General features: G+C 40.2%; 2 protein-coding genes across 9 annotated transcripts in view; both read left to right on the top strand.

Annotated features, from left to right (window-relative positions):
• Positions 1 to 8,423, top strand: part of myom2a (myomesin 2a) — a 64,120-nt gene extending 55,697 nt beyond the window's left edge. For all 8 annotated transcript variants that reach the window (XM_057843037.1, XM_057843038.1, XM_057843032.1 and 5 more), the window contains 12 exons: positions 1,042 to 1,186; positions 1,267 to 1,326; positions 3,089 to 3,156; positions 3,225 to 3,338; positions 3,400 to 3,487; positions 3,554 to 3,592; positions 3,697 to 3,802; positions 5,591 to 5,754; positions 6,123 to 6,159; positions 6,239 to 6,261; positions 6,339 to 6,394; positions 6,752 to 8,423. In XM_057843037.1, coding sequence (XP_057699020.1) covers positions 1,042 to 1,186; positions 1,267 to 1,326; positions 3,089 to 3,156; positions 3,225 to 3,338; positions 3,400 to 3,487; positions 3,554 to 3,592; positions 3,697 to 3,802; positions 5,591 to 5,754; positions 6,123 to 6,159; positions 6,239 to 6,261; positions 6,339 to 6,394; positions 6,752 to 7,495 — 1,644 coding nt within the window. In that variant the 3' untranslated portion in view covers positions 7,496 to 8,423. The remainder of the gene's footprint in view (positions 1 to 1,041; positions 1,187 to 1,266; positions 1,327 to 3,088; positions 3,157 to 3,224; positions 3,339 to 3,399; positions 3,488 to 3,553; positions 3,593 to 3,696; positions 3,803 to 5,590; positions 5,755 to 6,122; positions 6,160 to 6,238; positions 6,262 to 6,338; positions 6,395 to 6,751) is intronic.
• Positions 8,424 to 12,262: 3,839 nt separating this feature from the next.
• Positions 12,263 to 23,791, top strand: LOC130920589 (protein FAM83B-like). The gene is made up of 4 exons (XM_057843911.1): positions 12,263 to 14,243; positions 16,115 to 16,279; positions 19,958 to 20,082; positions 21,548 to 23,791. The coding sequence occupies exons 1-4, from the start codon at positions 13,785 to 13,787 to the stop codon at positions 23,373 to 23,375; spliced, it is 2,577 nt and encodes an 858-aa protein (XP_057699894.1). The 5' UTR covers positions 12,263 to 13,784; the 3' UTR covers positions 23,376 to 23,791.
• Positions 23,792 to 24,207: the final 416 nt, after the last annotated feature.

Here is a 24,207-nt window from a genome sequence, read left to right on the forward strand (position 1 = left end):
GGCACAGTGCAATATCTCTGTGCACACATCAACTATATGTAAAACTATGGCCAAGAATGGTGTTCATGGTAAGACTCCACGGAGGAAGCCACTGCTGTTTAAAAAATATATATATATTGTTGCTCGTTTAATGTTCGCAAAAAGGCCTTGGACACTCCACAGAAGTTGTGGCAAAATATTTTGTGGTCTGAAACCAAAGTTGAATTGTTTGGGAGTAACACACAATCTCGTGTGGAGGAAAAATGGAACAGCTCACCGACATCAACACCTCGTCCCCACCGTGAAGCACAGTGGAGGGAGCATCATGATTTGGGCTCTTTTGCTGCCTCATGGCCTGGACAACTTGCAATCATTAATGGAAGAATGAATTCAAAAGTTTATCAGGGATTTTTGCTGGAAAACCTGAGTCTGTCTCTCAGACATATGAAGCTAAAAAGAGCATGGATGCTGCAACAAGACAATGATCCAAAACACAGAAGTAAATCAACAACAGAATGGTTTCAGAAGAACAAAATACAGGCTCTGGAGTGGCCAAGTCAAAGTCCAGACTTAAACCCCATTCAGATGCTGTGGCATGACCTAAAGACAGCGATTCATGCCATACATCCCAGAAATCTGACTGAACTACAGCAGTTTTGTAGTAAAGAATGGGCCAAGATTAGTCCTGATCGATGTGCTAGACTGATCCGCAGCTACAGGAAGCGTCTGGTTGAAGTTATTGCTGCCAAAGAGGGGGGGCACAAAATATTAAATATGATGGTTCACTTACTTATTTTTCCCCCTTCTGTCATTGTTTGCGTACTATCCTCATTAAAAATGAAAATCTTTAAATGTATGGGTGGTTTTAGTTAAAGCAGACAGTTTTTTCATCTGTGTGATTTTGACAAAGATCAGATCACATTTGATGGTGATTTTATGCAGAAATGTGAGAAATTCCAAAAGGTTCAGATACTTTTTCATACCACTGTATAATTGAAACAAAAGAAGAAGAACAACTAACAGTTTTTCCTGTGTGTTTGTTATCATTGGTGTTCGTTGCAGGGCCACAAGATAAGTCACGACGTGTCCACGGGCGTCATCCAGATGATCGTGGATAACTTTACCCGGGATAGCGAGGGCACATACACAGTGCAAATCCATGACGGCAAGGCTAAAGCGCAGAGTTCCCTGGTCCTGGTCGGAGATGGTAAATCTCACATACTAAGGAAATATTATCTGTGGTGTTAATGTTGCCGCCACACTTCTTCTTTGGCTTGGTGTGTCCAGTCTTCCTGGCTGTTCTGAAGGAAGCCGAGTTCCAAAGGAGAGAGTACGTCAGGAAGCAAGGTAAGCTCCCGTTGCTTGGTGCTTAGCTTTGTAGTTGTTCATGCAGTTATTCACAAAGTTTGTTGTCTTGTTTTCTTGTTGTTAGTCATGTTTTTCACTTTTTGGGCTCCATTAATCATGACTTTTGTAGCGTAGGGTTTGTCTATTATTTTGTTTTGCGGTTGATGAAGTTTTTCACTTTTTGTGGTTCTTCATTTCTTTTTTTGTCAAGTGTGTTATAGGTGTGGAGTTCACCCCATAGGAAAAATGTGCAGCACAATCTCATCACTTGAGATCAGTTTGTTTAGTTTTATGTTCCTGGGGCTAATTCTACTGAGAACAGGAAATGCCCTTTTATACTAGACAGGCACCCCCTTCAAGGGAAAAAAAAACAATTGACCTCAAACTTACATCAGGGGAGCCTTAAGGCATGTTTTCAGGTGCCTGATGAAAAATATAGATGTTTCGTTGAAGCAGAGGGGTCCAAACAGGAAAGTGAAAAAGACCGTCACCATTTTGCGTCGCTACAAATTTTGAACAGTAATAACTTGGCAGATATACAACATATCTGCCAAACGTCCCATGCTTCTTGAGAGTCGTACCCTGAAGGGGTCATTTGCATCAACCCAACAGCACCAACTTGTGGCAACAGAAAGTCATTCATTTTACTTACCGTATTGCCCCGAATATAAGACGGTGTTTTTTGCATTGAAATAAGAACGAAAAAGAGGGGGTCGTCTTATATTCACGTTCTAGACATTATACCCATTCACGACACTAGATGGCGCCAGATATCACTGAAGGGATGTTCTGTCATGACAGATCTCAGCTACTATCACGTCTAACCAGTTTGCATTACTTTATTGCAATGTTTTTCCTTATTCAGATTTGTTTCAAGACTACAGTTACAGTTAGACTTCACTTTGATGGTTAATGCAGTTATTGCAATTTTGTTGTTTTATCACAATTATTGGTTTATTTACATTTCAAAAACCAGAAGCCATTCATTTATGAATGTGATTGCACTTTAGTTTACATATTTAAATGTTGAGATATTAAATTTGAATGAAGCAAAATAACATGCTTTTTCTCTCAACTATATTGTTATAATCATTTGTTCCGGATGTACTGTAATTATTTTCTGTATAAAAATTAATTTGGTGTTCAAAATGTCTTTTTTCAAACTTGAAACTTGAAAAAGAGGGGGTCGTCTTATAATCAGGGCTGTCTTATATTCGGGCCAATTCAGTATACAGTATATCTCGAGTTCTTTTCAGGTTGGTCATTGTAGTTACAAGACCTTTAGTAACATTTTAAGGTCCACGTCCACATGTCTCTATCTGTTGCCGTGACAAGCCTTTACTCGCCAATAAAAAGAAGTAGATTTCTTCAGGGACTTAGGCAGCTTATAGAGCCACGAAATTTGGCACACTTGGTCAAATTGGCCCAATTACAAGAGTCATTTTGATTTTTAATACAGGCGTGGCGGCACAGCTCTGTATATTCTCCTTTTTTGTAGGACCCTCATCAAAAGGGGTTTTTCCTCCAAGGTATGTAAATGTATTTCTATTCCCGAAAAAAAAAGGCAAGTTTAGTTTAGTGAGTTAATTTCTCACGAGATGATGAGAGGGGCACGATCTGCCACTATCCTGACCTACATGATGTCCAACTTGCGTGACGTCCGAGTTGCGCCAAACTGCGAGGGCCCGTTCAGTTCTGCTTGCAGGCCTAGTTGTCTTGGTCTCTTCTTTTTGCAGTTGTTCATGATGTGGTTCACTTTCAGGTGCACATTTCTCTGAGAGTGTGTCTTTCACCGTGACTGACGACTGCACAGTGATGCTGACCTGCAAGGTCTCACACATTTCTCTCGCTGTGTTTGTCTTCCGTCACAGTCAATATGTGGTTCTTTCGCTTTCCAGGTGGCCAACGTGAAAAAGGAGACTACCTTCCACTGGTACAAAGAAGACGAGGAGATTGTTCCAGAAACTCCCCCTAACGTTATGTCTGGAGCCTGCGCACTTCCCATCCCGTTGGTGAGCGACTGGTTGCTATGTTAATCACGTTTGGTGTGTATTGACTGATTGTTTGCTACAGTTCTCCAGGAAGGATCAGGGCGTGTACAAAGCTGTAATTGGTGACGAGCGTGGGAAGGACACGTCCACCTATGACATTTCTGGAGAAGGTGTGTCCAATTACAGTCCTTTTTCCTATTCCTGTTTTTGCTTGACGATTTTGTCATTTTTTGCAGTGTTTGATGACATCATCAATGCCATTGCCAGGATCGCTGGTGGGTCAACAGTACTGTATATACTATAGACATAGTATGGAATATACAGCATACTCTGTGTCATGTCGAGTATATAGAATATCTAAACATGATTTTCATATAAGGTGAGTCGGCCTCCGAGTTGGTTGTCCAGTGTACTCCAGAGGGCATCCGTCTGCAGTGCTACATGAACTACTACACGGAGGAGATGAAAACCGTGTGGAAGCACAAGTATTTTTTTTCCCCTCAATTATTGACTTGCTTTGAACAGTCTTCCAATGCAAAGCATGCAAGTTTGTCATTATAACATTCCTCATATGATTGGAAGATGAACACCTACTAAAACTACATTTTTTTCAGTTATCATTAAAGTTGTTCACTGTTTGACACCTTTTGTAGTTGTTATTCGTCTTTTTGTATTCATGCACGGTTTTTGTCACTTGTTTTGTGATTGTTGAAAGTGTCATTTACTTGTTTATGTATTTTTTCATTGTGTTTGTCGCTAGGTGTTGAATGTATCACTTGTTTTTGTAGTTTTTCTATAAAAAGAATAGAAAGGAACATGAGGCCTCCTAATTGGTAATTGTTGTTCACAGTGTTTGGTGTTTATCAACTGTATTTGGAGTTATTCCTTGCATTTGCATTTGCATCCTTGTTTTGGGACTAGTTCGTGTTTGTCACTTGTTACCTTCGCCAGTAAGTGAAACCTAGGGAGGTTATGTATTCAGTTCTTTATTTCTGTTGATTTGTTTGATAGTATGTGTTCAAGATAACTCTGAGGCGGAAAAAGGGGTCATTTGTCATTCTTTTAGGATATATTTGTAGAGCTTCAGCTATCGATTATTTTAGTAATCGATTAATCTCAGTGAGTTAGTTTGAATAGTCAAGTAATCGGATTAGGAACAATGCATTGCAGAATTTTTCTTAGGAGATGTAAACAGGCTTCATAAGATTGCACTTTCAAAAGCATTAAATGTGAATACATAATAAAATTATTGAGTGTTTCTTCAAACTATCAAGGATTGCAATTTCATTTAAAAATAAATTAATATACCTGAGTTTAGCCTTAAATGGATTTTTAAAAAGTTAATACATGACGATCTAAGTACAACAAAAGAACAGTTGGCTGACTTGCAAAGCAAAGGTTTGCTAGCCTAAATGCAATAAAATGCTAATGTTTTTTTTTTTTTTCACAATGCTCTTAACAAATTGTTCAAACACATATTCCCTCAAAAAAAAAAAAAAAACTGTGAAATATACATATAAACTAAATTACGAATGCATAAAAAAATAAAAAAAACATTAGCTCAAACAAAAACTTACCTTATGTTGGTCTTAACTGGGAGCAGCTGGATTTACCTATTGTTAAATGAGTTATGTCATATTCAATGTTGCCGCTAGAGGGCAGTGTATCCACCCAAATCAATAAAACTAAATGCAAACACTTTCAAAACAAACCATTACAATGGCACTCTTAATTAACGAATCCTCAAAGCAGCAAAATTGGATTTAAAGCTTGTTTTCTAATCGAATTCCTCGACTTAACTGATTAATCATTGCAGCACTATATGTTTGTAATATGAAACGGAAGAGGTGATTAAATTTTGGGGTAATGAGATTAAAATTGATCGAGGTAACAAACGGAATTTTGCGATAACTTGATAACAAATTAGTCTATTTAACTCTTGCAGGCTCGAATTTGGCTTCTTAGTCAGGGGTCAGCTCTCGCACAGTGTTCCTCTAGTATTTGCAGTAGATTCACAGTGTTGTTTAAACATTTTTGCCTTTTCTTTATCTTTGTTCAGTGTTTGTACCTTCATATAGTTGAGCCAGGTTATGGTCTTTTCTTTTGTAGTTGTTCATAATGTTTAATCTTTGTTCATTGTTTTATAAATGTCAAAGATGTTATTCAGTGGTGCTTGTAGTTGCACGGGGTGAGTTGGTTTTACTAAGAAGGAGCTGTGACAATATTGTATCAACCATTTTTGAGTTTTTGCTCTTTGACGCCGTTCCTTACAGGGAGAGCAAGATTGCCTCCTCAGAGAAGATGAGAATCGGTGGAACAACTGAAATGGCCTGGATGCAGATCTGCGACCCGTCAGACAAGGAGAAGGGTCTGTACACGATCGAGATCTCTGATGGGGTCAAGACACATGCCAGGACATTTGATCTCTCGGGACAAGGTAAGGTCTGCAATGACCACAATTGTTTATTGTTCAGATGATGTCATATGAAAAAAGTTGCCTGGGAAGCTACTTCAGAAATTTGAGAAGTTAAATTGCACTTAGTCACGGCCCCTGGACCTTGACGCCAGTTTTATCAATCAAGATAAAGTTTTGAAGTAAATTTTACCGTAACAGAATGCACGGAAAGGTCTCAAGCAGCCGTGCCCAAAATTGAACAGGATGTTGGCTGTTTTGGTTAGAAGCAGTGTATTGTCATCTTCTAACTTCAGGACATTGACACATTGTGCTAGTCCCTGAGGGTATTTTTTTGTTTTGTTGATGAAAGCTTTGAAAAATATGTTGAAATGTTGTTTGTCGATCCGCAGCTTACACAGAGGCCTACGAGGAGTACCTGAGATTAAAGTGAGTCGTTTGTTAACGTCAATATTGATGATTTTCACTTCTTGTTCTTTTTCAAACTTGACTTACTCTGTTTTTTCAGGGCTGCTGCATTTGCGGAGAAAAGTGAGTATTGGCTTGATTTCTGCTCTGGCATCCATTCATTCAAGGTGAGCACTACTAATTCGTTTGTGGCTTCACAGACCGCGGCAGAGTGCTGGGAGGCCTGCCTGATGTGGTCACCATCATGGAGGATAAGGTAGATTGAAGACTGAGCTTGAAAAAAAATAGAAAGTGTATTGGTTCACCATGTTTTGACTAACGTTGCAATTGTAAACACATCAGCTTCAGGTAAAGCTCCAGTTCCCCTGCAGTATTCCAGCCTGAGTTGTGTTGGTACATATGGGAAATAATTACAAACCACAACCTCCTCACTTTAAGCTTGTAAAGCATTAATTATATAAACATTAAGAAGTCATGTGGATCCACTGGTAGTGTAGCGGTTCACATTGCTAACTTGGCCTGTAATTGATTTTACGACCAGTTGCAGGGCAGTCATGAATACAACAAATGCTAAATACCATTATATATCATCATTTTTTTGTGCCTCCTCCAGTCCCTCAGCCTGACGTGCACTGTGTGGGGTGAGCCCACTCCTGAGGTAACCTGGTTCAAGAATGAGCAGGAAGTGGCCTCTAATGAGCACACCAGGATCACGTTTGACGGCGGAAAGTTCTCCAGCCTGGTTATCAACCAAGTCACGCCTGAAGACTCCGGCAAGTACAGCATCAACGTTCGAAACAAATACGGTGGTGAGTTTGTGGAAATCACTGTCAGCGTGTACCGACATGGAGAGCAAATTCCAGAGTCCAAGCTGGGCCAGCCCAAGATGGCCACACCTGCTGTCATACCACCCTCCAAAACGCCCACCCCCGCCTCTTCTAAGGCTCAGACCCCATCCATGTCTATGAAGAGCCCCACCCCTGCCTCCACCCCCAAGTCCCCAACCCCAGCCCCAAAGTCTTCAACCCCGGCTACCAAGTCTCCCACCCCGGCCCCGAAATCTCCCACCCCAGCCCCAAAGTCTCCCACACCAGCCCCGAAGTCTCCCACACCGGCCCCGAAGTCTCCCACACCGGCCCCGAAGTCTCCCACACCGGCCCCGAAGTCTCCCACACCGGCTCCGAAGTCTCCCACTCCAGCACCCAAATCTCCAGGCATCAAGTCTCCAACCCCCCTAGGTAAATCCCCGACCCCCAAGTCCCCCACTCCTACCCCAAGACCTAGGTCCCCAACCCCTACTTTCAAGTCACCCACTCCACCCAGATTCATGAAATCTCCAACTCCACCAAGGAAGTAAGTGGCAGCCCAATTGGCCTGTAGTCTGCCACTGAACCCCCAAATCTGCAGGTTTCAAATGTACGACTCCCTTTGGGAATGTCCCCAACTCTGGCCCTTAAATCCCTGACGCAGCGCGACACTAAAATCCCTAACCCCCAGAATTACTCTGTCCAATCTAACCAGATTCATGAAGATTCCTATCCAGGAGGTAGATTGTGGCCCACCAGTAGCCCAACATCTCCCATCTTATCCCCGACATCTCCAGCCCCCTTGGAAATGGCCCTGTCTCGTAGCAAAATCACCCAACCTAGCCTTGAAATCTCCTTAACCAACTCCAAAATCTCCCATCACAACGCAAAGTCTGTAGGCTTCAAGTCCCTGAACCCCTTAGAAATGTCCCAAAGTCCCAAACCACCAATATCAAAGAGCCCACTCCTTCCAGATTCTGGAAGTCTCTAAGCGTACTGAAGAAATTGTCAGTGGGCCATTCTTAACCTGAAATCTCTCGCCGCACAAAGTCTCCCACCCAAGCCACAAGTTTTTAGCACCCAAACCTGCAATCACCTTTTGGCAAGTCCCCATGCAGCCCCCTACACATCTAGTGTAAAGTGTCCCCAACCCCACTTGGGAAAAGGTTGCGTAGGTTTTAGCTTATCGTAAGTGTGAACCTGAAGACAAAAAGTGAACTTTTATGGTGATGTTGGATATTTGTCAAATGGTGTGTTCACAAGCTGCACCTTCCGTTATGTTACACGCTAGCGGAATGCCATGAGGAAGTGTTCAAAGTCTGGATGTTCACGCCTCATCCTTTGGAATGTAATGTTTTTATTAGGAAGATCATTTCAAGTTGTCAGTATTAAAACAGAGATACAACAGCTAGTATACAATTTGTGTACACTATTTTCAAATACTGTATGTTTCTATGTCATTTCTGGGGCTCCATTGTTTCCGGCTGTTGTCAATAAACCATTGAACTGGTTTTGGTTTTTATGGTGTTCTCTTTGAAGCCCATCGAACAACCTGTAGTAACTACGAATTCATTTTTTGTGCAGGTTATACCAATTTTCCTGATCAACATTTATTTTGTGCCCACATTATACTAATTTATGGCAACAAATTAAGGTTTTGTGCTCACACATTACTTACTGTTGGCTTAGCCTGGAACTCCAGACTCACCCTGTTCCAGCGATTGAGTCTGGCGACCTTCCCGTGGATAAAATTCCCAGGGCGGAGCAAACCACAGCAAACAGACAGCGGAGTGGACCAATCAGCGACGGGCAGACGTGATGCTGGTAAAGCGACAACTCTAGTGCTGCGTGAGCAGGGAACGGAGAAGTTTATTTAACATGGCTAGCGCGAGACAGACTGTTGTCAATGACTTGTGCCGATGTGTTTTTGGTGATTTAAAACTGATTTTACCGCGGATTGGAACATATTCTCGCCTCTCCCGTTCACCTTCTGTGTTGTTGTGTAGACGACTTCCGACGCGCAAGAGTGACATTGCTCGTTAAGACCACATCACGCAAATAATCGAATCTGATTGCACGAATGATTTCGTTCGGCTCGAGAGGCCATTAAGGAGGTGGGTCCCAGACTATTCTCACAGTGTTTGAAAAATACAGGGAGAACAGTCTGGCAACTGTTGGCGAACAATAGGGATGGGAATCGAGAATCGGTTCCGTGCATTCCAATTCCATGGAATTGTTCGGCAGTTTATCTAATGATTCTCATACAGATTCCAATCAACACGAATTACGTCACGTAATTTACGCATGTTATACACGCTCCATTCAGCAAATAAGACTACATGATTTTTCAAAGTGGGTCCACTCACCACGTATAACCTGGAGAGTCGTCGCCGAGTGATTTGGCATTAATTTTCACAGGCCAAGTCATTATTCATGAGACTACTTAAAAAACTGTGATTTTTCCAAAACAGTCTATTGTCGTACTCCTCGTCGAATACTCTATAAGAAAAATATAACATATATGCATCGACGAATAATCCTAAATGATTTCATTAGCAATTTTAATACTCATTTCGGTCGGTAGTCCACCAATCATTTTTTTTTTTTTTTCAGAATAATTTGACTTTGGTGGGTTGTAGGGCCAATCTGACTACTGATTTCACACAAAAGTATATACCTGTACGTCTGCATCCGATGGTGGTATTTTTGTGTTGCTACGACTAACGTAAGTGGATGTTCCAAATTACTTCTCGAAATGCACCTGACGACTACAGCCAATCAGCGTATTTTTGCCCGTAATTCGAGATAGGATGGTCCCATTGGTCCCAAACCACTTTTATTCTACTCAGTATCAAACGGCCTTTCCATTGACTACCCCAACTACATCTAGGAAGTTAACAAATCCAAGATAAAGGAGAGATCCAACTGTCCTTATTAAATTTCACCAACCTAATTATAAACTTGTTAACCAGAAAGATCACATACCCTACCTGAAAAAGCGACATGCTTATTTTTCTGCAAAAGGATTGTTAATTTTGCACATTTGCACTACGCACTGTTCTGTTGTATTTGACAGAATTTACAGAGGGGCAAATAAGTATTTAGTCAACCACTAATTGTGCAAGTTCTTCCACTTGAAAATGTTAGAGAGGCCTGCAATTGCCAACATGGGTAAACCTCAAGCATGAGGGACAGAATGTGTGTGTGTGGGGGTGGGGCGGTGGGGGGGGGGGGGGGGAACTTCCTGATTCCGCACCACTATGGATCTCGGTCTTTTTAAGTCTCGGTTAAAAACACACCTTTTTAGACTCGCCTTTTCCACAGATTAAGATAGCCTGGTTTTATTTGCTTAAGGGTTTTTAATGTTTTTGGATTTTATTGTTTTATTTGCCGGACTTTTATCACGATGCGCTGTTTTTGTTTCATTTCTTTTTTTTTCTAATGTCATTGTATAATACCGTATTGGCACGAATATAAGACAGTGTTTTTTGCATTGAAATAAGACAGAAAAAGAAGGGTCGTCTTATATATGCGGTCTAGACATTATACCCATTCACGACGCTAGATGGCGCCAGATATCATTGAAGCGATGTTCTGTCAAGACAGATCTCAGCTACTCTCCCCATTCATGACGCTAGATGGCGCCAGATATCATTGAAGCGATGTTCTGTTATGACAGATCTCAGCTACTCTCAAGTTTAACCAGTTTGCATTATTCTATTGCAATGTTTTTCCTTATTCAGATTTGTTTCAAGACTACAGTTACAGTTAGACTTCACTTTGATGGTTAATGCAGTTATTGCAATTTTGTTGTTTTATCACAATAGGTTGGTTTATTTACATTTCAAAAACCAGAAGCCATTCATTTACAAATGAGATTGCACTTTAGTTTACATATTTAAATGTTCAGATATTAAGATTTGAATGAGGCAAAATGACATGCTTTTTCTCTCAAATATATTGTTATAATCATTTGTTTCGGATGTACTGTAATTATTTTCTGTATAAACATTAATTTGGTGTTCAAAAAGTCTTTTTTCAAACTTTGAGTTTCGAAAAAGAGGGGATCGTTTTATAATCAGGGCCATCTTATATTCGGGCCAATACGGTACTTTCCTGCCTTTTATTTATCTTGAGCCATGTTTTGTTGTAAAGCACTTTGAGGGCCTTTCGGGTTTTGGAAAGGCTATATAAATTTGATGGATGGATGGATGGATGGATGGATGGATGGATGGATGGATGGATGGATGGATGGATGGATGGATGGATGGATTGAAAAACTCCGATGTCACATTCGGGATGCTCTTGTTTCCCCATTGGCTTTTTTTAGGGACACGTTAAAAGAAATATTTCCTTCCAGGTGTCTGTTGGAATTCGCCCCCCCCCGGCCAAGCCACAAGGAAAACTGCAACAGCAGAACGAAGTGGCGCTCCGCCGCTTAACGCTTCCGTGCACCAACCGGGAGGGCAAAATCTGTTATCTCAGTGTCCAATGTTTTTTAAGTCCGTGGTGGAGTAGGCCGGGCCGAAGGTGTGGCTGAGTGTTGTATCGGGACCATCCCTCTGTGGCCGGTTTTGGGCAGTTAGGTTGTCCGTGGATGGGACGTGGTTGCCACGGCGACCAACATTGGTCTTAACGTCCCAAGCGCCTGCTATCAACTTTGTTATCCGGGCTGGCTCTACTTGTTTTGGGACAAAGCGTGCTACTCTATGTCCTTGTTGTGGCCAGGAGAAGTGATTGCGATAGTTGGTGCGTCAATCTTGCTCATGACGCACATGTTGAGCTTATGTGATAAGATGGCGTTGTGTATCTATTCTGCTTCTTTTCATTAAACTATGGTGTGCTATTTATTTTATATTAGGTGTGTTTAGAGTAGTTCAGTCCTACCGTAAATATGAGAAATGATGCTGTTCACTGATTAATTATATTATGTGTGTTCGAGTAATGCAAACAGTTAGACGGTGCCTACGAGAAACTGTACCATTTTTTCCATTTCCCCCTCATGAGCCCCGATAAGGTGATTCACTTTACTGTATTCAAGGGCATGGAGTGAAGTCTGCCTAAACTATAGTTAGATGAATGTGTTAGACTAGGTGTGTGCGAGTACGGCACCTATTCCCTTCATGTCCTGCCTAAGTAAACCATGGCAGGCCCTGACATGGTCCTAGTCTTGATTCATCGTGGTGTTGTCTGTGTGGCCCGCCTGCTGAACAAACCTGCCCAAGGCAAAGCCGTGGGCGAGGCTTGTTACTGTCTGTGTGTGCATGTAGTGCTTGCGTGCGGTGCGCTTGATGCGTGCCTCTCTGTATGTCTGTCTGTGTAAAGCAGGTACAACAGGTTGTGATCCTCGACCTAAGTTGCAGGACACCATGCAGGACTTCACATTAGCGCTCTGCCAGTTCCACCAGAAAGGCCCAGCCTGTCAAACCCAGACCGGAATAAAGTTCTGGCAAATTGTAGACTGTGACCTGAGGAAAGACTCACCTCCCGTTGTTTGCTCACACTGGACTGACCGGTTCTGGTGTCTTTGCTCAACACGTTAGTTGCTAGTTCAACTCGACTTTGAAGGAGCAAAAATGGGAAAAAATATGAAAGCGGAACCAGCAGGAATCCCGTCATTGCGGAAGATGTGGAATCTGTCATGTGGACGCCAGCCATGTGAATGCAGCTTCTTCAACATCAAATGAGGGATTATCAAGTGGAATTGTTGGTGTAGCTTCTTAATCATCCAGGTTGTACAGTATATGTTAATTGAGTCAAGGAAACTGGACTGTTTGTGTTTGCTGAAGACATTACACCTTCAATTTGAAAGGCTTTTTCAATGTAAAATTTTGGGTCTGGAGTCACTATTTGTGTGGGACATCAGTGGGCTACAAGTGTCGAATTGAAGGTATGGCTGTCTAGATTTGGAGGAGTTGACTAAGTACAGGACTTTGACTCTTTGAGTGATTAATATTGTGGATAATATTTGTAGTATTCAAAAAGTGGACTTGAAATTTTATAGACTTATGGAGTGTACATGTATTTGAGTAATTGAGTGTACTTGAATGAGTACTGTTTTTTTTTTTTTTTAATGTAAAGTAGACTTGCAAACCTGAACATGTCTCTTGCAAAATAAGACTTATTTAGGGGAAAAAACTAGACCTGGAAACATCTTGGAACTCCTTACATGGAATGGACTATGGCCAATTAATGTAGTCCTGATGGAGACGACCTGCACACTTGATACCGTGCCCTAGTACACTTAGTAAGGAGTAGACTTTTAGACCTGAGCAAACGAAGGATTTGTTGGTTGAACTCTCCAAATGAGGAAGGTGGTAGACTTCCAGACTTAATTCGCATGATAGACAAGAGTTTTATACTTGAGAGATTGTAGACCTGTTAGAATGGATTTGTAGACTTGACAAAATAGTGTTGGAATTGAATTACATGTTTGAGTGGAATTACAGGGTCAGGAAATAGGGAGGAAGAGTGCACAAAAGGATTGTATGTGGTTGACTTGTAGACTTGGAAAATTGACAAGGTAAATTCGACTTGGTTGAACTAACTTGAAAGATTGTAGACTGTAGAGTGAACTTGAAGACTTCATGGAGATTTTATAGACTAAACACTAAAAGACAGTAGTCTCAGTAATGTGGACTTGTAGACGTTGAAAGATGTAGCCCTTCTAAAATGCATTTGTTGAATCTGCCTAGAAAACGTTGCAAAATTGAAAGCAAGATTGTAAATTAGTTGGCTTAAAAAATTCGAAAATCTTGTGAATTTGATCAAGTCGACTCGTGGAACCGAAATACACTGGATTGACGATTGTAGACTTGGTAGTGTGACTTTGCTGAAGTAATGGCGTCTAAGGAGTCTATGTTGTCAGGCTTATCTGCTCTGAAGGACGACGATCCTCCTCCTTACATCCATCCTCACTACAAGGAATCCTATCGTCTGGCCATCTATGCATTGCTATGTGGAGGAAAGGATGCTTATAATGACTTCCTCCAGGCCGAGCAGGTCAACCACTTCCTGTCTGACAGAGAAATCCGTTTCATCCTGGAGAACGCCGAGCCCCCTCAGCCAGAGGATGATGACGACAGGGCAGAGCGGAACCCCTGGGGAGGAGGCGAACCAGGCCAATCCACGTACTTTCCTCTAGAGTCAGACGAGGAGGTTCCTGACCTGGACCTGGGCTGGCCCGAGGTGGCTCTGGAAGACCAGGACACTAGTATCAGTTTACTTTTCCACCCGCCCAGGCCCAGCACACCTACCATCAAGGAGGTGATTCGCAAACAGATCCAGGATGCCAAACAGGTGAGCGTACCAGGTCTTTGATTCCATGTTACCGTTAAAACATTCACATGGTCACATGTAACGGTAAATGTTTATAAAACATTAATTTTGACTTTATTGTAGAAGTGAGTAATAGATGGAAAACAAATAGTTTATTGAATAGCTTACCTGTAGGCATTTTATGTGAAATCAACACCCAAATAACATGAACTTCCAAAAAACACAGATCAATAATACATAACTTTAATGATCAACATAATCATAATAAACTTTCATATACAATGGGGGAAAAAAGGAGTTTTACGTTACTTATCTAGTTGTTTCATTAATTGGTAGCTATGGTATTCTGTAACACTTTATTTGACAGTGGCGCCATCAAACTGTCATAAGACCATCATAATTGTGTTATGACACTGCCATGATTATTAACGAATGCTCATGACAAATGTCATTTCGTGTCATCCGGCAAATTATCTCACTTTTGAATAGATGTAAAAGATCCGAGCTGGACATAAATAGAGTTAGTGACTTAATTTGTCAGATGATATACTTCATGACATCTGTCATAAGCATTGATGATAGTGTCATGTCACAATTATGATGGTCTTATGGCAGTCTTATGACCAGTGTTGTTAATCTTGCTTTAAAAAAATAATTAATTACAGTTACAAATTACTTCTCCCAAAAAGTAATTGCGTAAGTAACTCAGTTACCTGAGTAATTCGTTACTTGGCAAAATAACTGGTGATAATTTTCGTGTTTTGGTTTTTTTTCCCTCAAAAAAAATAAAAATAAAAAAAAACATAGGTCACACTATGTGAAGTTTAAAAGGTTTTTGGAACAATTGGCCCTTGCCCAATTCTTTACCCTAATTTACCCTTTACCCTGAATCAACCATTAAAAGTTGTTAAAATTGCTCCCATTATTGCATTAGTTCCCTTCTGTCTACTTTTGACATGTGGAAGTTTTAAAACTGTTTCATCATTTAAAGATAGATTCAAGTCAAGATTTTGCCGATTAGGAGTATTTTAGATAAAGAGTCACTTAGGTTCGCTAGGAAGTTTCTCTGCAACAGAGCCTTCCTAAGAAATCTACTTCTTTAAGATGGCAGCTGTTTACTAACGCATGTAGTTACTATACTGTACACGTTGTTAAGGCCGTCATGTCTGTCATTTCGCATCTAGTTCTATATCTATGTGATGTCTAACATATCTACCATATAATGTGGACGTAGTTTGTAGGCTATCAGCTACAGTCTGGTATTATTGGAGCCATCTAGCATCGCGTTTGCTCGGCGTCACAACTTTTTTGGCTCCTCCCCACTCCTGCTCTGCTCTGTCGTCTCGGTGAGTCCGTCTCCCTCAGACCTTTCTCGCGTCATTCACCCAATATAGTAACGCACGCCTTTCCATTCTCAGTAACGGTAACGGCGTTGCCAAGGTGAGAAGAGTAATTAATTAGATTACTCACTACTGAAAAAAATAACGCCATTATATTGTAACACCTTTATTTACAACACTGCTTATGACGCAGCTGTCAAATAAAGTGTTAGCGATTAACCCTAAATAAATCAACAAATAAGCTGTACTGGACTATAAACCGCAGGTTTGAAAATGAGGGGGGGAAAGTAGCAGTTTATAGTCCGAAAATTACGGTAGCCTCTCAAACAAATGTCCATTTTTTTGAAGTTTAAAAAAACAGGTAATTAAAGTAATGAATTCATTAACATGAACATACACTTTTCTTTGATCTTATGAGCAATTAAAGTGTAATAAACTGTTTAAATAATGAACTTGTTCTGTCATATACAGTATTTTGTGTTTTTCTTATTATTATTAATCTACAGATAACTTTAATCTCTTAGAAATCTCATTCTCACTCTGCGTGTCCAGGTGGTCGCCATAGCAATGGACATCTTCACAGATGTGGACATTTTCAAGGAGGTTCTCGGTGCCACGCTACGGGGTGTGGTTGTCTACATTCTCCTGGACAAGGGGCACTTTGGCAGCTTTTACGCCATGTCGCACAGAGCTGGCGTCAACATCCAAGATCTCAAGGTGCCAACCACAGCAGCCTTATTAATCAGATCAAAGTTGAGTGACAAGCCACTTGCCACACGTGCGAGACGACACGCGAGTCATGTTTAATAAGTCCTACAAATAAGCGGAAGTTTTTTTTTTAGACATGGCTTCTTGAAATTTTTTTGTGGGTGTGCTCATTACATAAATCTCTACTAAATTTCCAGTTGATGAGTCAAACTGTATTTTCAAAACAGTGAACCGAGTTGTCAGACATTTGGAAAAAAATGGTGCTCAAACATCCGCGTCAAACAAAAAGAGCAGGCTTCCCATATATTTTCAACGGCATGGCTTCCTGAGACTGTTTGAGGTCTCATAATAGCAATTGTTACTGTTGTGTGTGCTTAATTTTTCAAACAGAAACTGACTGACTGGGTCAGGGACTACATTTTTCAAAAACACAACTGAATAAGAGGGGGAGGCTGCTTACACAACATAATTAACTTTGTACATTTTAAAAATAAAAAAAATATGTATACGGTGGAAAACACTCAGGTGACTTGAAGTTCCGCTCCAAGACCACCAATTTAGCCAAATTTCAAAATTGTCCTATATGCATGTGTGATACATCATTGGAAAGCTTAATTTAGTCCTGTGTTAAAGGAAATTGATGTGTGAGTAAACGTAGATTTGATTTAGCCCTGTGTTTTATTTTGTAAATAAACATGGCTTAATGGGGAGTTAGCTGTATACTTAATAATAACTTTACTGCATACAGTTTTTGATTTGGCTTGATTTTAACCTGTACAAAGAAAAAAAATTCCAGGAGAATTTTAGGGGTTAAATTCTGATACCAAAATATTTTAATTTTTGCAGTGGGCTTTTAAAATATTTTTTCAATTATGATTAAAAAATGTGAATGCAAGATACTGAGAAAGGGAACATATGAGTACATAACACTATTTATTGTATTTAGCCTTGAAGCCTAGGACCTAGGCTTTATGATTTAAGCATCCAATGTATCTATTACATCGATATCATCCCATAATAAGCAATCCAAACGGCAACATGGGTCGAAAAGATAATGTACAGCATGCTAGTCAGTTAGCCTGCTGTGTCCATAATTCTTGCGCTAGTGTTCGACTGCAATGTATGTTTTTTTTGTTTTTTTTTTTGTGGCTTTCTGGTAACTCAAGGTGAGAGCATGAGACAGCATAGTTAAAGACACCATGATTTTAACAAGATATTATCACATACTTACCTTGTTTCGATCCAAAAACTCCGTGTAGCATGTATCACTGAGTGTCTAGAACAGCTGTGAATGGCCACAGCTGGACTGTGTGGGGATTTTATGGGTGAAACACGGTAATATAACAAGGGTCGCGATGCAGAATTCACAGACAACAAGGAGTGGTCGAGATTTTCTTTTTCAAGTATTTACCCTTTTAAACGTGTTTTTTTTTTTTTTTCAAATTTTCTTTGTATGGATCGATTATTTATCATCTGAAATATCGGGGGAAATGCGACAGTAGCAAAAAAAAAAAAAAAAAATACAATTAAGCGACAGTTATGGGGTACATACCCGTGACCTTTTTACAGACACTATTTTTTTCATTGTGACGTAATTTGTTTTAAAGTTTAAAATGTGCGAGTGAATCATTTTTTTTAAGTCGTCTTTTTTTTTTTTTTTTAAACTAAATCTTAGACATCAATGAATGATTCTAAGCTAAAAATGATAAATATTTCTAATAATGAATATAATTACTTACCGTCTTTTTATGGCTCGGTTGAAACAAAAGCAGTTGCGCAGTGTCTGTAAACGGGAGTCTCCAGGGCAAAACAGACAGATTAAAAATGGTCCGGGGGCATAATGCGCCATGAAACTGCTATGGCAGCATATAGACATATTGTTCTATCAAACACAACAGTTTTTTTGGGCTTAAAATACAGCAGTTTATTTCAAAAAGTGGTGCAAGAGCAGAAACTGCTTTTTAAGCCTTGTCTGTGTTTTCTGCCATATACCGGTAAATATTTTTTCAAATGTATTTATCTATTTATTTTGGGGGGGGGGGGGATGCTGTGATCTACCCACAGTAGCGTTGCGATCGACTGGTGGATTGCGATTGACGTAATGGGCACTCCTGCTGTACATGTTTTAAATTTGGTCGCAAATGGACAAAATCTTTTGGAAAGGTTTGTCTTTATAAACAACACATTGAAACAGCCAAAATGAGAACTCCGGTCCTCGAGAGCCCCTATCCAGCTTGTTTTCCATGTCTCCCTCCTCCAACACACCTGACTCAAATAATCAGGATTGTTCTGAGGCTCCTGCGGAGCTTGCTGATGAGCTGACCAGTGTTGGATACCCGTTTTAAACCAACTTTCAAGTTAAGTCAACTTAAAATATTTACATCAAATTCTTTGTAGTTTAATACATGCATGCTTTAAATTTAGTTGCAAGCTTGCAAAATGTCTTTAAAGGGCCCCTAAGATGGTGGTAAATGGACATAGCTGGAAAGATAATATGGCTAAAAGCGCAACTCTGTTAATCCAAAATTTATGGAATGTGACACTATTGCGGTCATGTGATCTGTTCCATACCATAACACGACTCATCGGGCTATATACAATAGTTAAAAACAATGATGACGAATGCCATGCGTTAGTTGCGGTGCATCCGGATTTTCCTGTCAAGCAGTATCAAGGCGAACAGAACAAACAACTCAAGCCCTTGAATTAAGTAAAACATCAGGTAGCATGTAAAGCCCTGAGGCCCTCCACTACAAGCCAACAATCTGCACATTCATACAAAACACACCTCTAAAAATGTTGTCTTCTAGAATTCATGTTTTGCCTGAAGAAATAGATGTTCGTGTCACGCAAGGCTGTGAGGGTTCTTTTTATGCAAACGTTGTTTCCACTGTTAGAAAATGACACAGCTGGTGACTTTAAAAAAATAAAGTCAAAAACTTTGTTAAAATTTTCTGAACAAGGATAAAAGCAAAATAAAATTGTAAAACAAAATACAAAGTAAAAACCTATTTCAAACTGGCTGCCAAAGTTAAAACAACTTGTTAAAATAGTACTCTAAAAACAATTCTTGGTGATAATAAAACAAAATTAGGTCAGAAAGAGGAATAGTCTCCTCATTTAAAATAAATAAATAAATAAATAAAAGATTAAACTTTGTACAGCAAAAACACTGCTAATAAATAGTCTAGACAGAAAACAATGGGAGTGGAATAAGAAAGTATTCACACACAGTGAATGTGTGCAACTGTGGAATTTGTCAGGAGCATTGAATATCGCAAAAAAAAAAAATTCATAAAATTTTTTCATAGAAATTTTATGTCAACAGCTGAAATAGTCAAAAAGCTAGGCTTTTCAATAATCAAAAGTATGAAAGTGGTTGAAAACACCATGTTATAGGAAAAAAAAAAAAGATTGTTCCTGGCTTGTAACCATTTTATTACAACAGTGAAGGAAAGTGGAACATAGAATTTCAAAATCATGACCACAAACCCAAACTTATGCCGAAAAAAAAAAAGTGTTTTTATATGTCAATGCAACGACACAAACTATGAAATACAGCTTCGAACCTGGGAACAAAATATGTGTTACATGGTGATTATCAAAACTATCTGACTGCCATGTCCATTAGGAATAAATGTATTACTGTTGATGCTACTGTTGATACTCTGCTATTGTCACCATCAGAACATTCGTGTACGGACAGTACGAGGTCAGCAGTATCATTGTCAATCTGGGATCAAGTTTCATGGTGGCTTAGAGCAGCGATTCATCCTGGTGGACTGCCGTAGTGTTTTATACGGAACGTACAGGTGGGCGACACTTTACACTACAATTTGCTCTTTCTTAGATCATTTATCAAATTCTATATGCTAACTGTTGATATACTAACATTTGGCAAGATTGGAAGCTGAGTGGAGAAAGATAAGGAGTTTCCCTACTGTTCAGCTACACTTTTAGAAGATAATAGCTCAATTGCTAACATGCTAACAGTTGCCATAAGCGGAATTTAAGGGGGGGGGGCTCTGCTGGCCGAAAGGTGTCATTGAGAGTCATATAATTGACTTTCCTTTATATATATATATATATATATATATATATATATATATATATATATATAAAATCGAACAACAAAAATGAATGAAATGAACAAAAAAAAAAAGATATGTTTATAATGGGTCACAATTATTTTTCGAACAGATCATGTGACTAGCACCTTAGACGGTCATTTGCTTTGCATATTTTTCACACACAAAAAAACAACAACAACAACAAAATAGGAGAGGGCAATTTTATTTTTCAAATGATTTTTTTCTGTTTGAATTTTTTTTTTTTTTTTTTTTTTTTTTTGATTGAAGCAACTTTTGGGGGGATTGAATGATTTAGACACAAATGTCCTACCAATATTATGGCCTAAACACATTAGGATTGCTAAAATCAAACTTTTTTTAATTAAAAATTAAGTGTTCAAATGCAAATATTTGAGTCTCAAATATTTCTTCGCATTCAAAACTTTTTTTCTATGATTGAATTTTTTTTTTTTTTTTTTTGATTGAAATGATTTTTCGTTTGAAAATATTTTTTTTTTGTTTGAAGCAACTTATATTTTGATTGAATAATAAAGAGACAAATGTCCTAGCCATAATGTGGCCCAAATACAAAAAAACATTACTTCAATCAAAAAAGTTGCTTCATTCAAAAAAAAAAAATTGACAGCAATCAAAAAAAAAAAAAAAAACAAATCAAAGAAAAATAGCTTTCAAATGCATTTTTTTTTTTGTTTCAAATTTATTTTTGCATTGAAACACATTTTTTTTGATCGAATAATGAAGACACAAATCTACCTCCATATGGCTCCGCCCAGGGGATACAATTTTTGACTGGGGTAACTACATTGGCACGACACCAGCGGGCGTACCATTTTCAATAAATGACGATCTTGGCAAGTATAGCTGTCTTAAGCAGCCTGATTTAGAATTCCCCTCAAGAATTATGGGAAACAAAAAAAAACCCCGCTAATTTTCAACTTATTATTATAAATATTCTTGTAAGTTAATTTTATTGCTGACACTGCGTTTTGGGGTCATCAACATGTTGTGCCCCTCCTTTGCCCAAAAGTCAAACTCCGTCTATGGCTATACAGAAATATAGCATGACAGCAGCCTTAGGAACCAGCAAAGCATAGATTCACTGAAGAAACAGACATAAAGGTCGATTTGTGATTAGACAGGGTCCATTGTTATTTCAGAAGTTAACCAAAGTATTCCCCTCTCCCAGCTATACGTGGTCCTTTGAGAAGATCAATGTGAGCATGGTGCTGGTGATCACTGGTCAGCTTGTGAGCTCCTACGATGAAGAGTTCCGCCGCCTTTACGCTCGCTCAACCATCCCTGAAGAGCTATGCAAGGAGAGGTCACGTGTGGAGTACCTGAGAGAACCGGCACTCCTGCGAAGTCCAAACTCCAGCCAACTTTCCCTGCAACAACTTCACATGAGACCCCGAGGTCCTCGTGGCTTAAGGGTTTTGGCTCAGGAAGATGTCTTGGACACTGGCGCCATCATGACCAGGGGCCTTAGTATGCAGGACCGCCTGCATCTCTCCCACTTTCCTGACCACATGACGAGGGGCCACAGTTTTGGGGGCGACCTTCAAAAGTTAAATCCCATGACTCGGTTGAGGATGGGGACAAAAGATATAGGAGTCCCTATTGTTCCTAACAGGATGTCTCAACAGCATATTCGACACCAAAATCGCTACGGTCCAGACCAGAATCTGATCCCGTTCAACTCTGAGACGTCCCTCCACAGGTGGAAAATGGACACATACCTGAACAGCCAGGTGAACCTTGACGGCTCCTGCGATGCTTTGTCCCCGCTGACTTCGCCGTACAACAGTCGCACTGGCCTGAATGACCACCAGCCGCAGGGGATCCAGAACAGGTCAAGGGACATTAAGTCCCGCTTGGACGAGATCCGACAAAAGAGACTCAGTTTACAGGAATTCAATCATCTCAGAGAGAGTCAAGAGTCCCTCCGATCCATGTACCAAAGCTTGGATCGGGCCAAGTTCAAGTCTTCGTTAAGAGGCCTTGACGCCAGGCAGAATGTGCCAGAGATGGTTGGGTACCTGGAAGCCACAAACCATAAAGACCTCAATTCAAACCAGGAGGATTGCAGATACCACTCCACCTCATACTTTGACATCCAAACAGGCCCAGAGCAAAAAGTGACACCAGGTTACGAATGGTATGAGCCACTTGCTAGGACCACTTCGGCTGCCCACTTGGAGGACAAGCTGAAAGACCAGTCTCCCAAGTACCCCGGTGGTCTCCAGCGCCCTAGAACCATGGAGTCGTTGATTGAAATCCCAGAGGAGAAAGAAGGTTCCAGTAATCCTGTTAATGGTATAAATGCGGTCAAAGACAGAAACAACATAAATGACGATAAGACTTCCAAAATGCAATTGAGTGAGAAAAAGTCAGGCTCTCAAGAATTAAAGTCACCTGTTCATGAAGAGGACACACTTCCACAGTGTGCATCCGAGTTAAAAAGTCACCCTCGTGACGATTTCACGCTTCAGCGGAAAAACTCCACCAGGACAAAAAGCTTAGACGAAAAGAAGACTTCCAAGAAGGAGGAGAAGTCCCTCCAAAGGAAGGCCTCGCTAAGATCGCAAAACTCTAGCGGTTCAAACTCACGGGCCTCTCCTGTGGGAAAAGCTCAAGGCAACGAGCACCGAAGCAGCCAGAACTCCATCGGCAAGTCCTCAGTAGAGACTGAAAAGCCAAAGTCTACGTTCAACTTCCACCGATTATCTTCTCACCGTTCCAGCAAACGGAAGCCGAACCCGGTTGCATCGGCGCAAGAGCGAGGCTCGCAGGAATATCTGGAGGAGCAGGAAAAGGCAGCCTACGAGAACCGGCAGGAGAAGGCCTACAGCCGCTACGAGTACCTTCTACGTTCTAGTGTTCCTCTGGACAAGGCCAAGCGGGGAGAGGCAGGGCATTCTTCAGAAAACCTACCGTATCAAACACATGGTGCCAGTGACAACAAACTGGGACGATTCATGCAACGGGTTGGAAATCTCATTGGGAAGAACAAGTAGAACCCCAGAAGAATGTATTCAGTATGCTCGCAATATAGTCACATGAAGAGTACAAATTAAAATACATACGTACATATAGTATATAAAAGTGACTTTTTAATGTGTTTCTGCAAATACCTTTTGTCTTGAGTCCGGGCTCCCGGCTCTACACAGAGGCAAGAGGGGGCAGTGCTCCTTCAAATAAATGTCTTGCCCCCTCAAATTAAAATATTAGAAATTGTGAACGCACAATTTAAACACACTCACAAAATTAATATATTACAAATTGACAGATTTATCTGCACTCAATATACAGGGTCAGGCAAAATGATCTGACACATTAGTAGGCTTAGGAAAAGCCAAATAAAGTAAAGAAACAAAAAGGTGTTTTTTATTTTCGAAAAGTACATATATTGCCATTTTGTTTCATTACGTTTTAAAGATTAAATCAGTCAGATGGGATCCATTATTATTGTGTTATTATTGATTAATTATTCATGTTATGGCTCCTTAATATGGTAATTTATGCACGTAACTTTGGCTGTGATGGGCATGAGTTCACTCTTCCGCCAGTGCCATATATTAAGAGAGTTACGACACTTCCATAGGGATCCCTTACACGATTTTACTTCTGGGTTTTTTGGGTAGTGGAGCCACGGGTAGTTCCAAACATGGCTTCGACGAGGGCGGACTGCATTCATACGAATGGCTGGCTGTAAAGTATATCCGGAGGTAAGTTGGAGAAAAAAACGATCCCTTTTGAATTTTCAACAGTCTGTATTCTATCAGACGCGCTTTATGATGCATATGTTGAGCTTTATTTGTATGTGCGTGGTGTAATTATACATATATT

The sequence above is a fragment of the Corythoichthys intestinalis genome, chromosome 8 (assembly GCF_030265065.1).
Source record: "Corythoichthys intestinalis isolate RoL2023-P3 chromosome 8, ASM3026506v1, whole genome shotgun sequence".
In the NCBI taxonomy this organism is placed as follows: Eukaryota; Metazoa; Chordata; class Actinopteri; order Syngnathiformes; family Syngnathidae; genus Corythoichthys; species Corythoichthys intestinalis.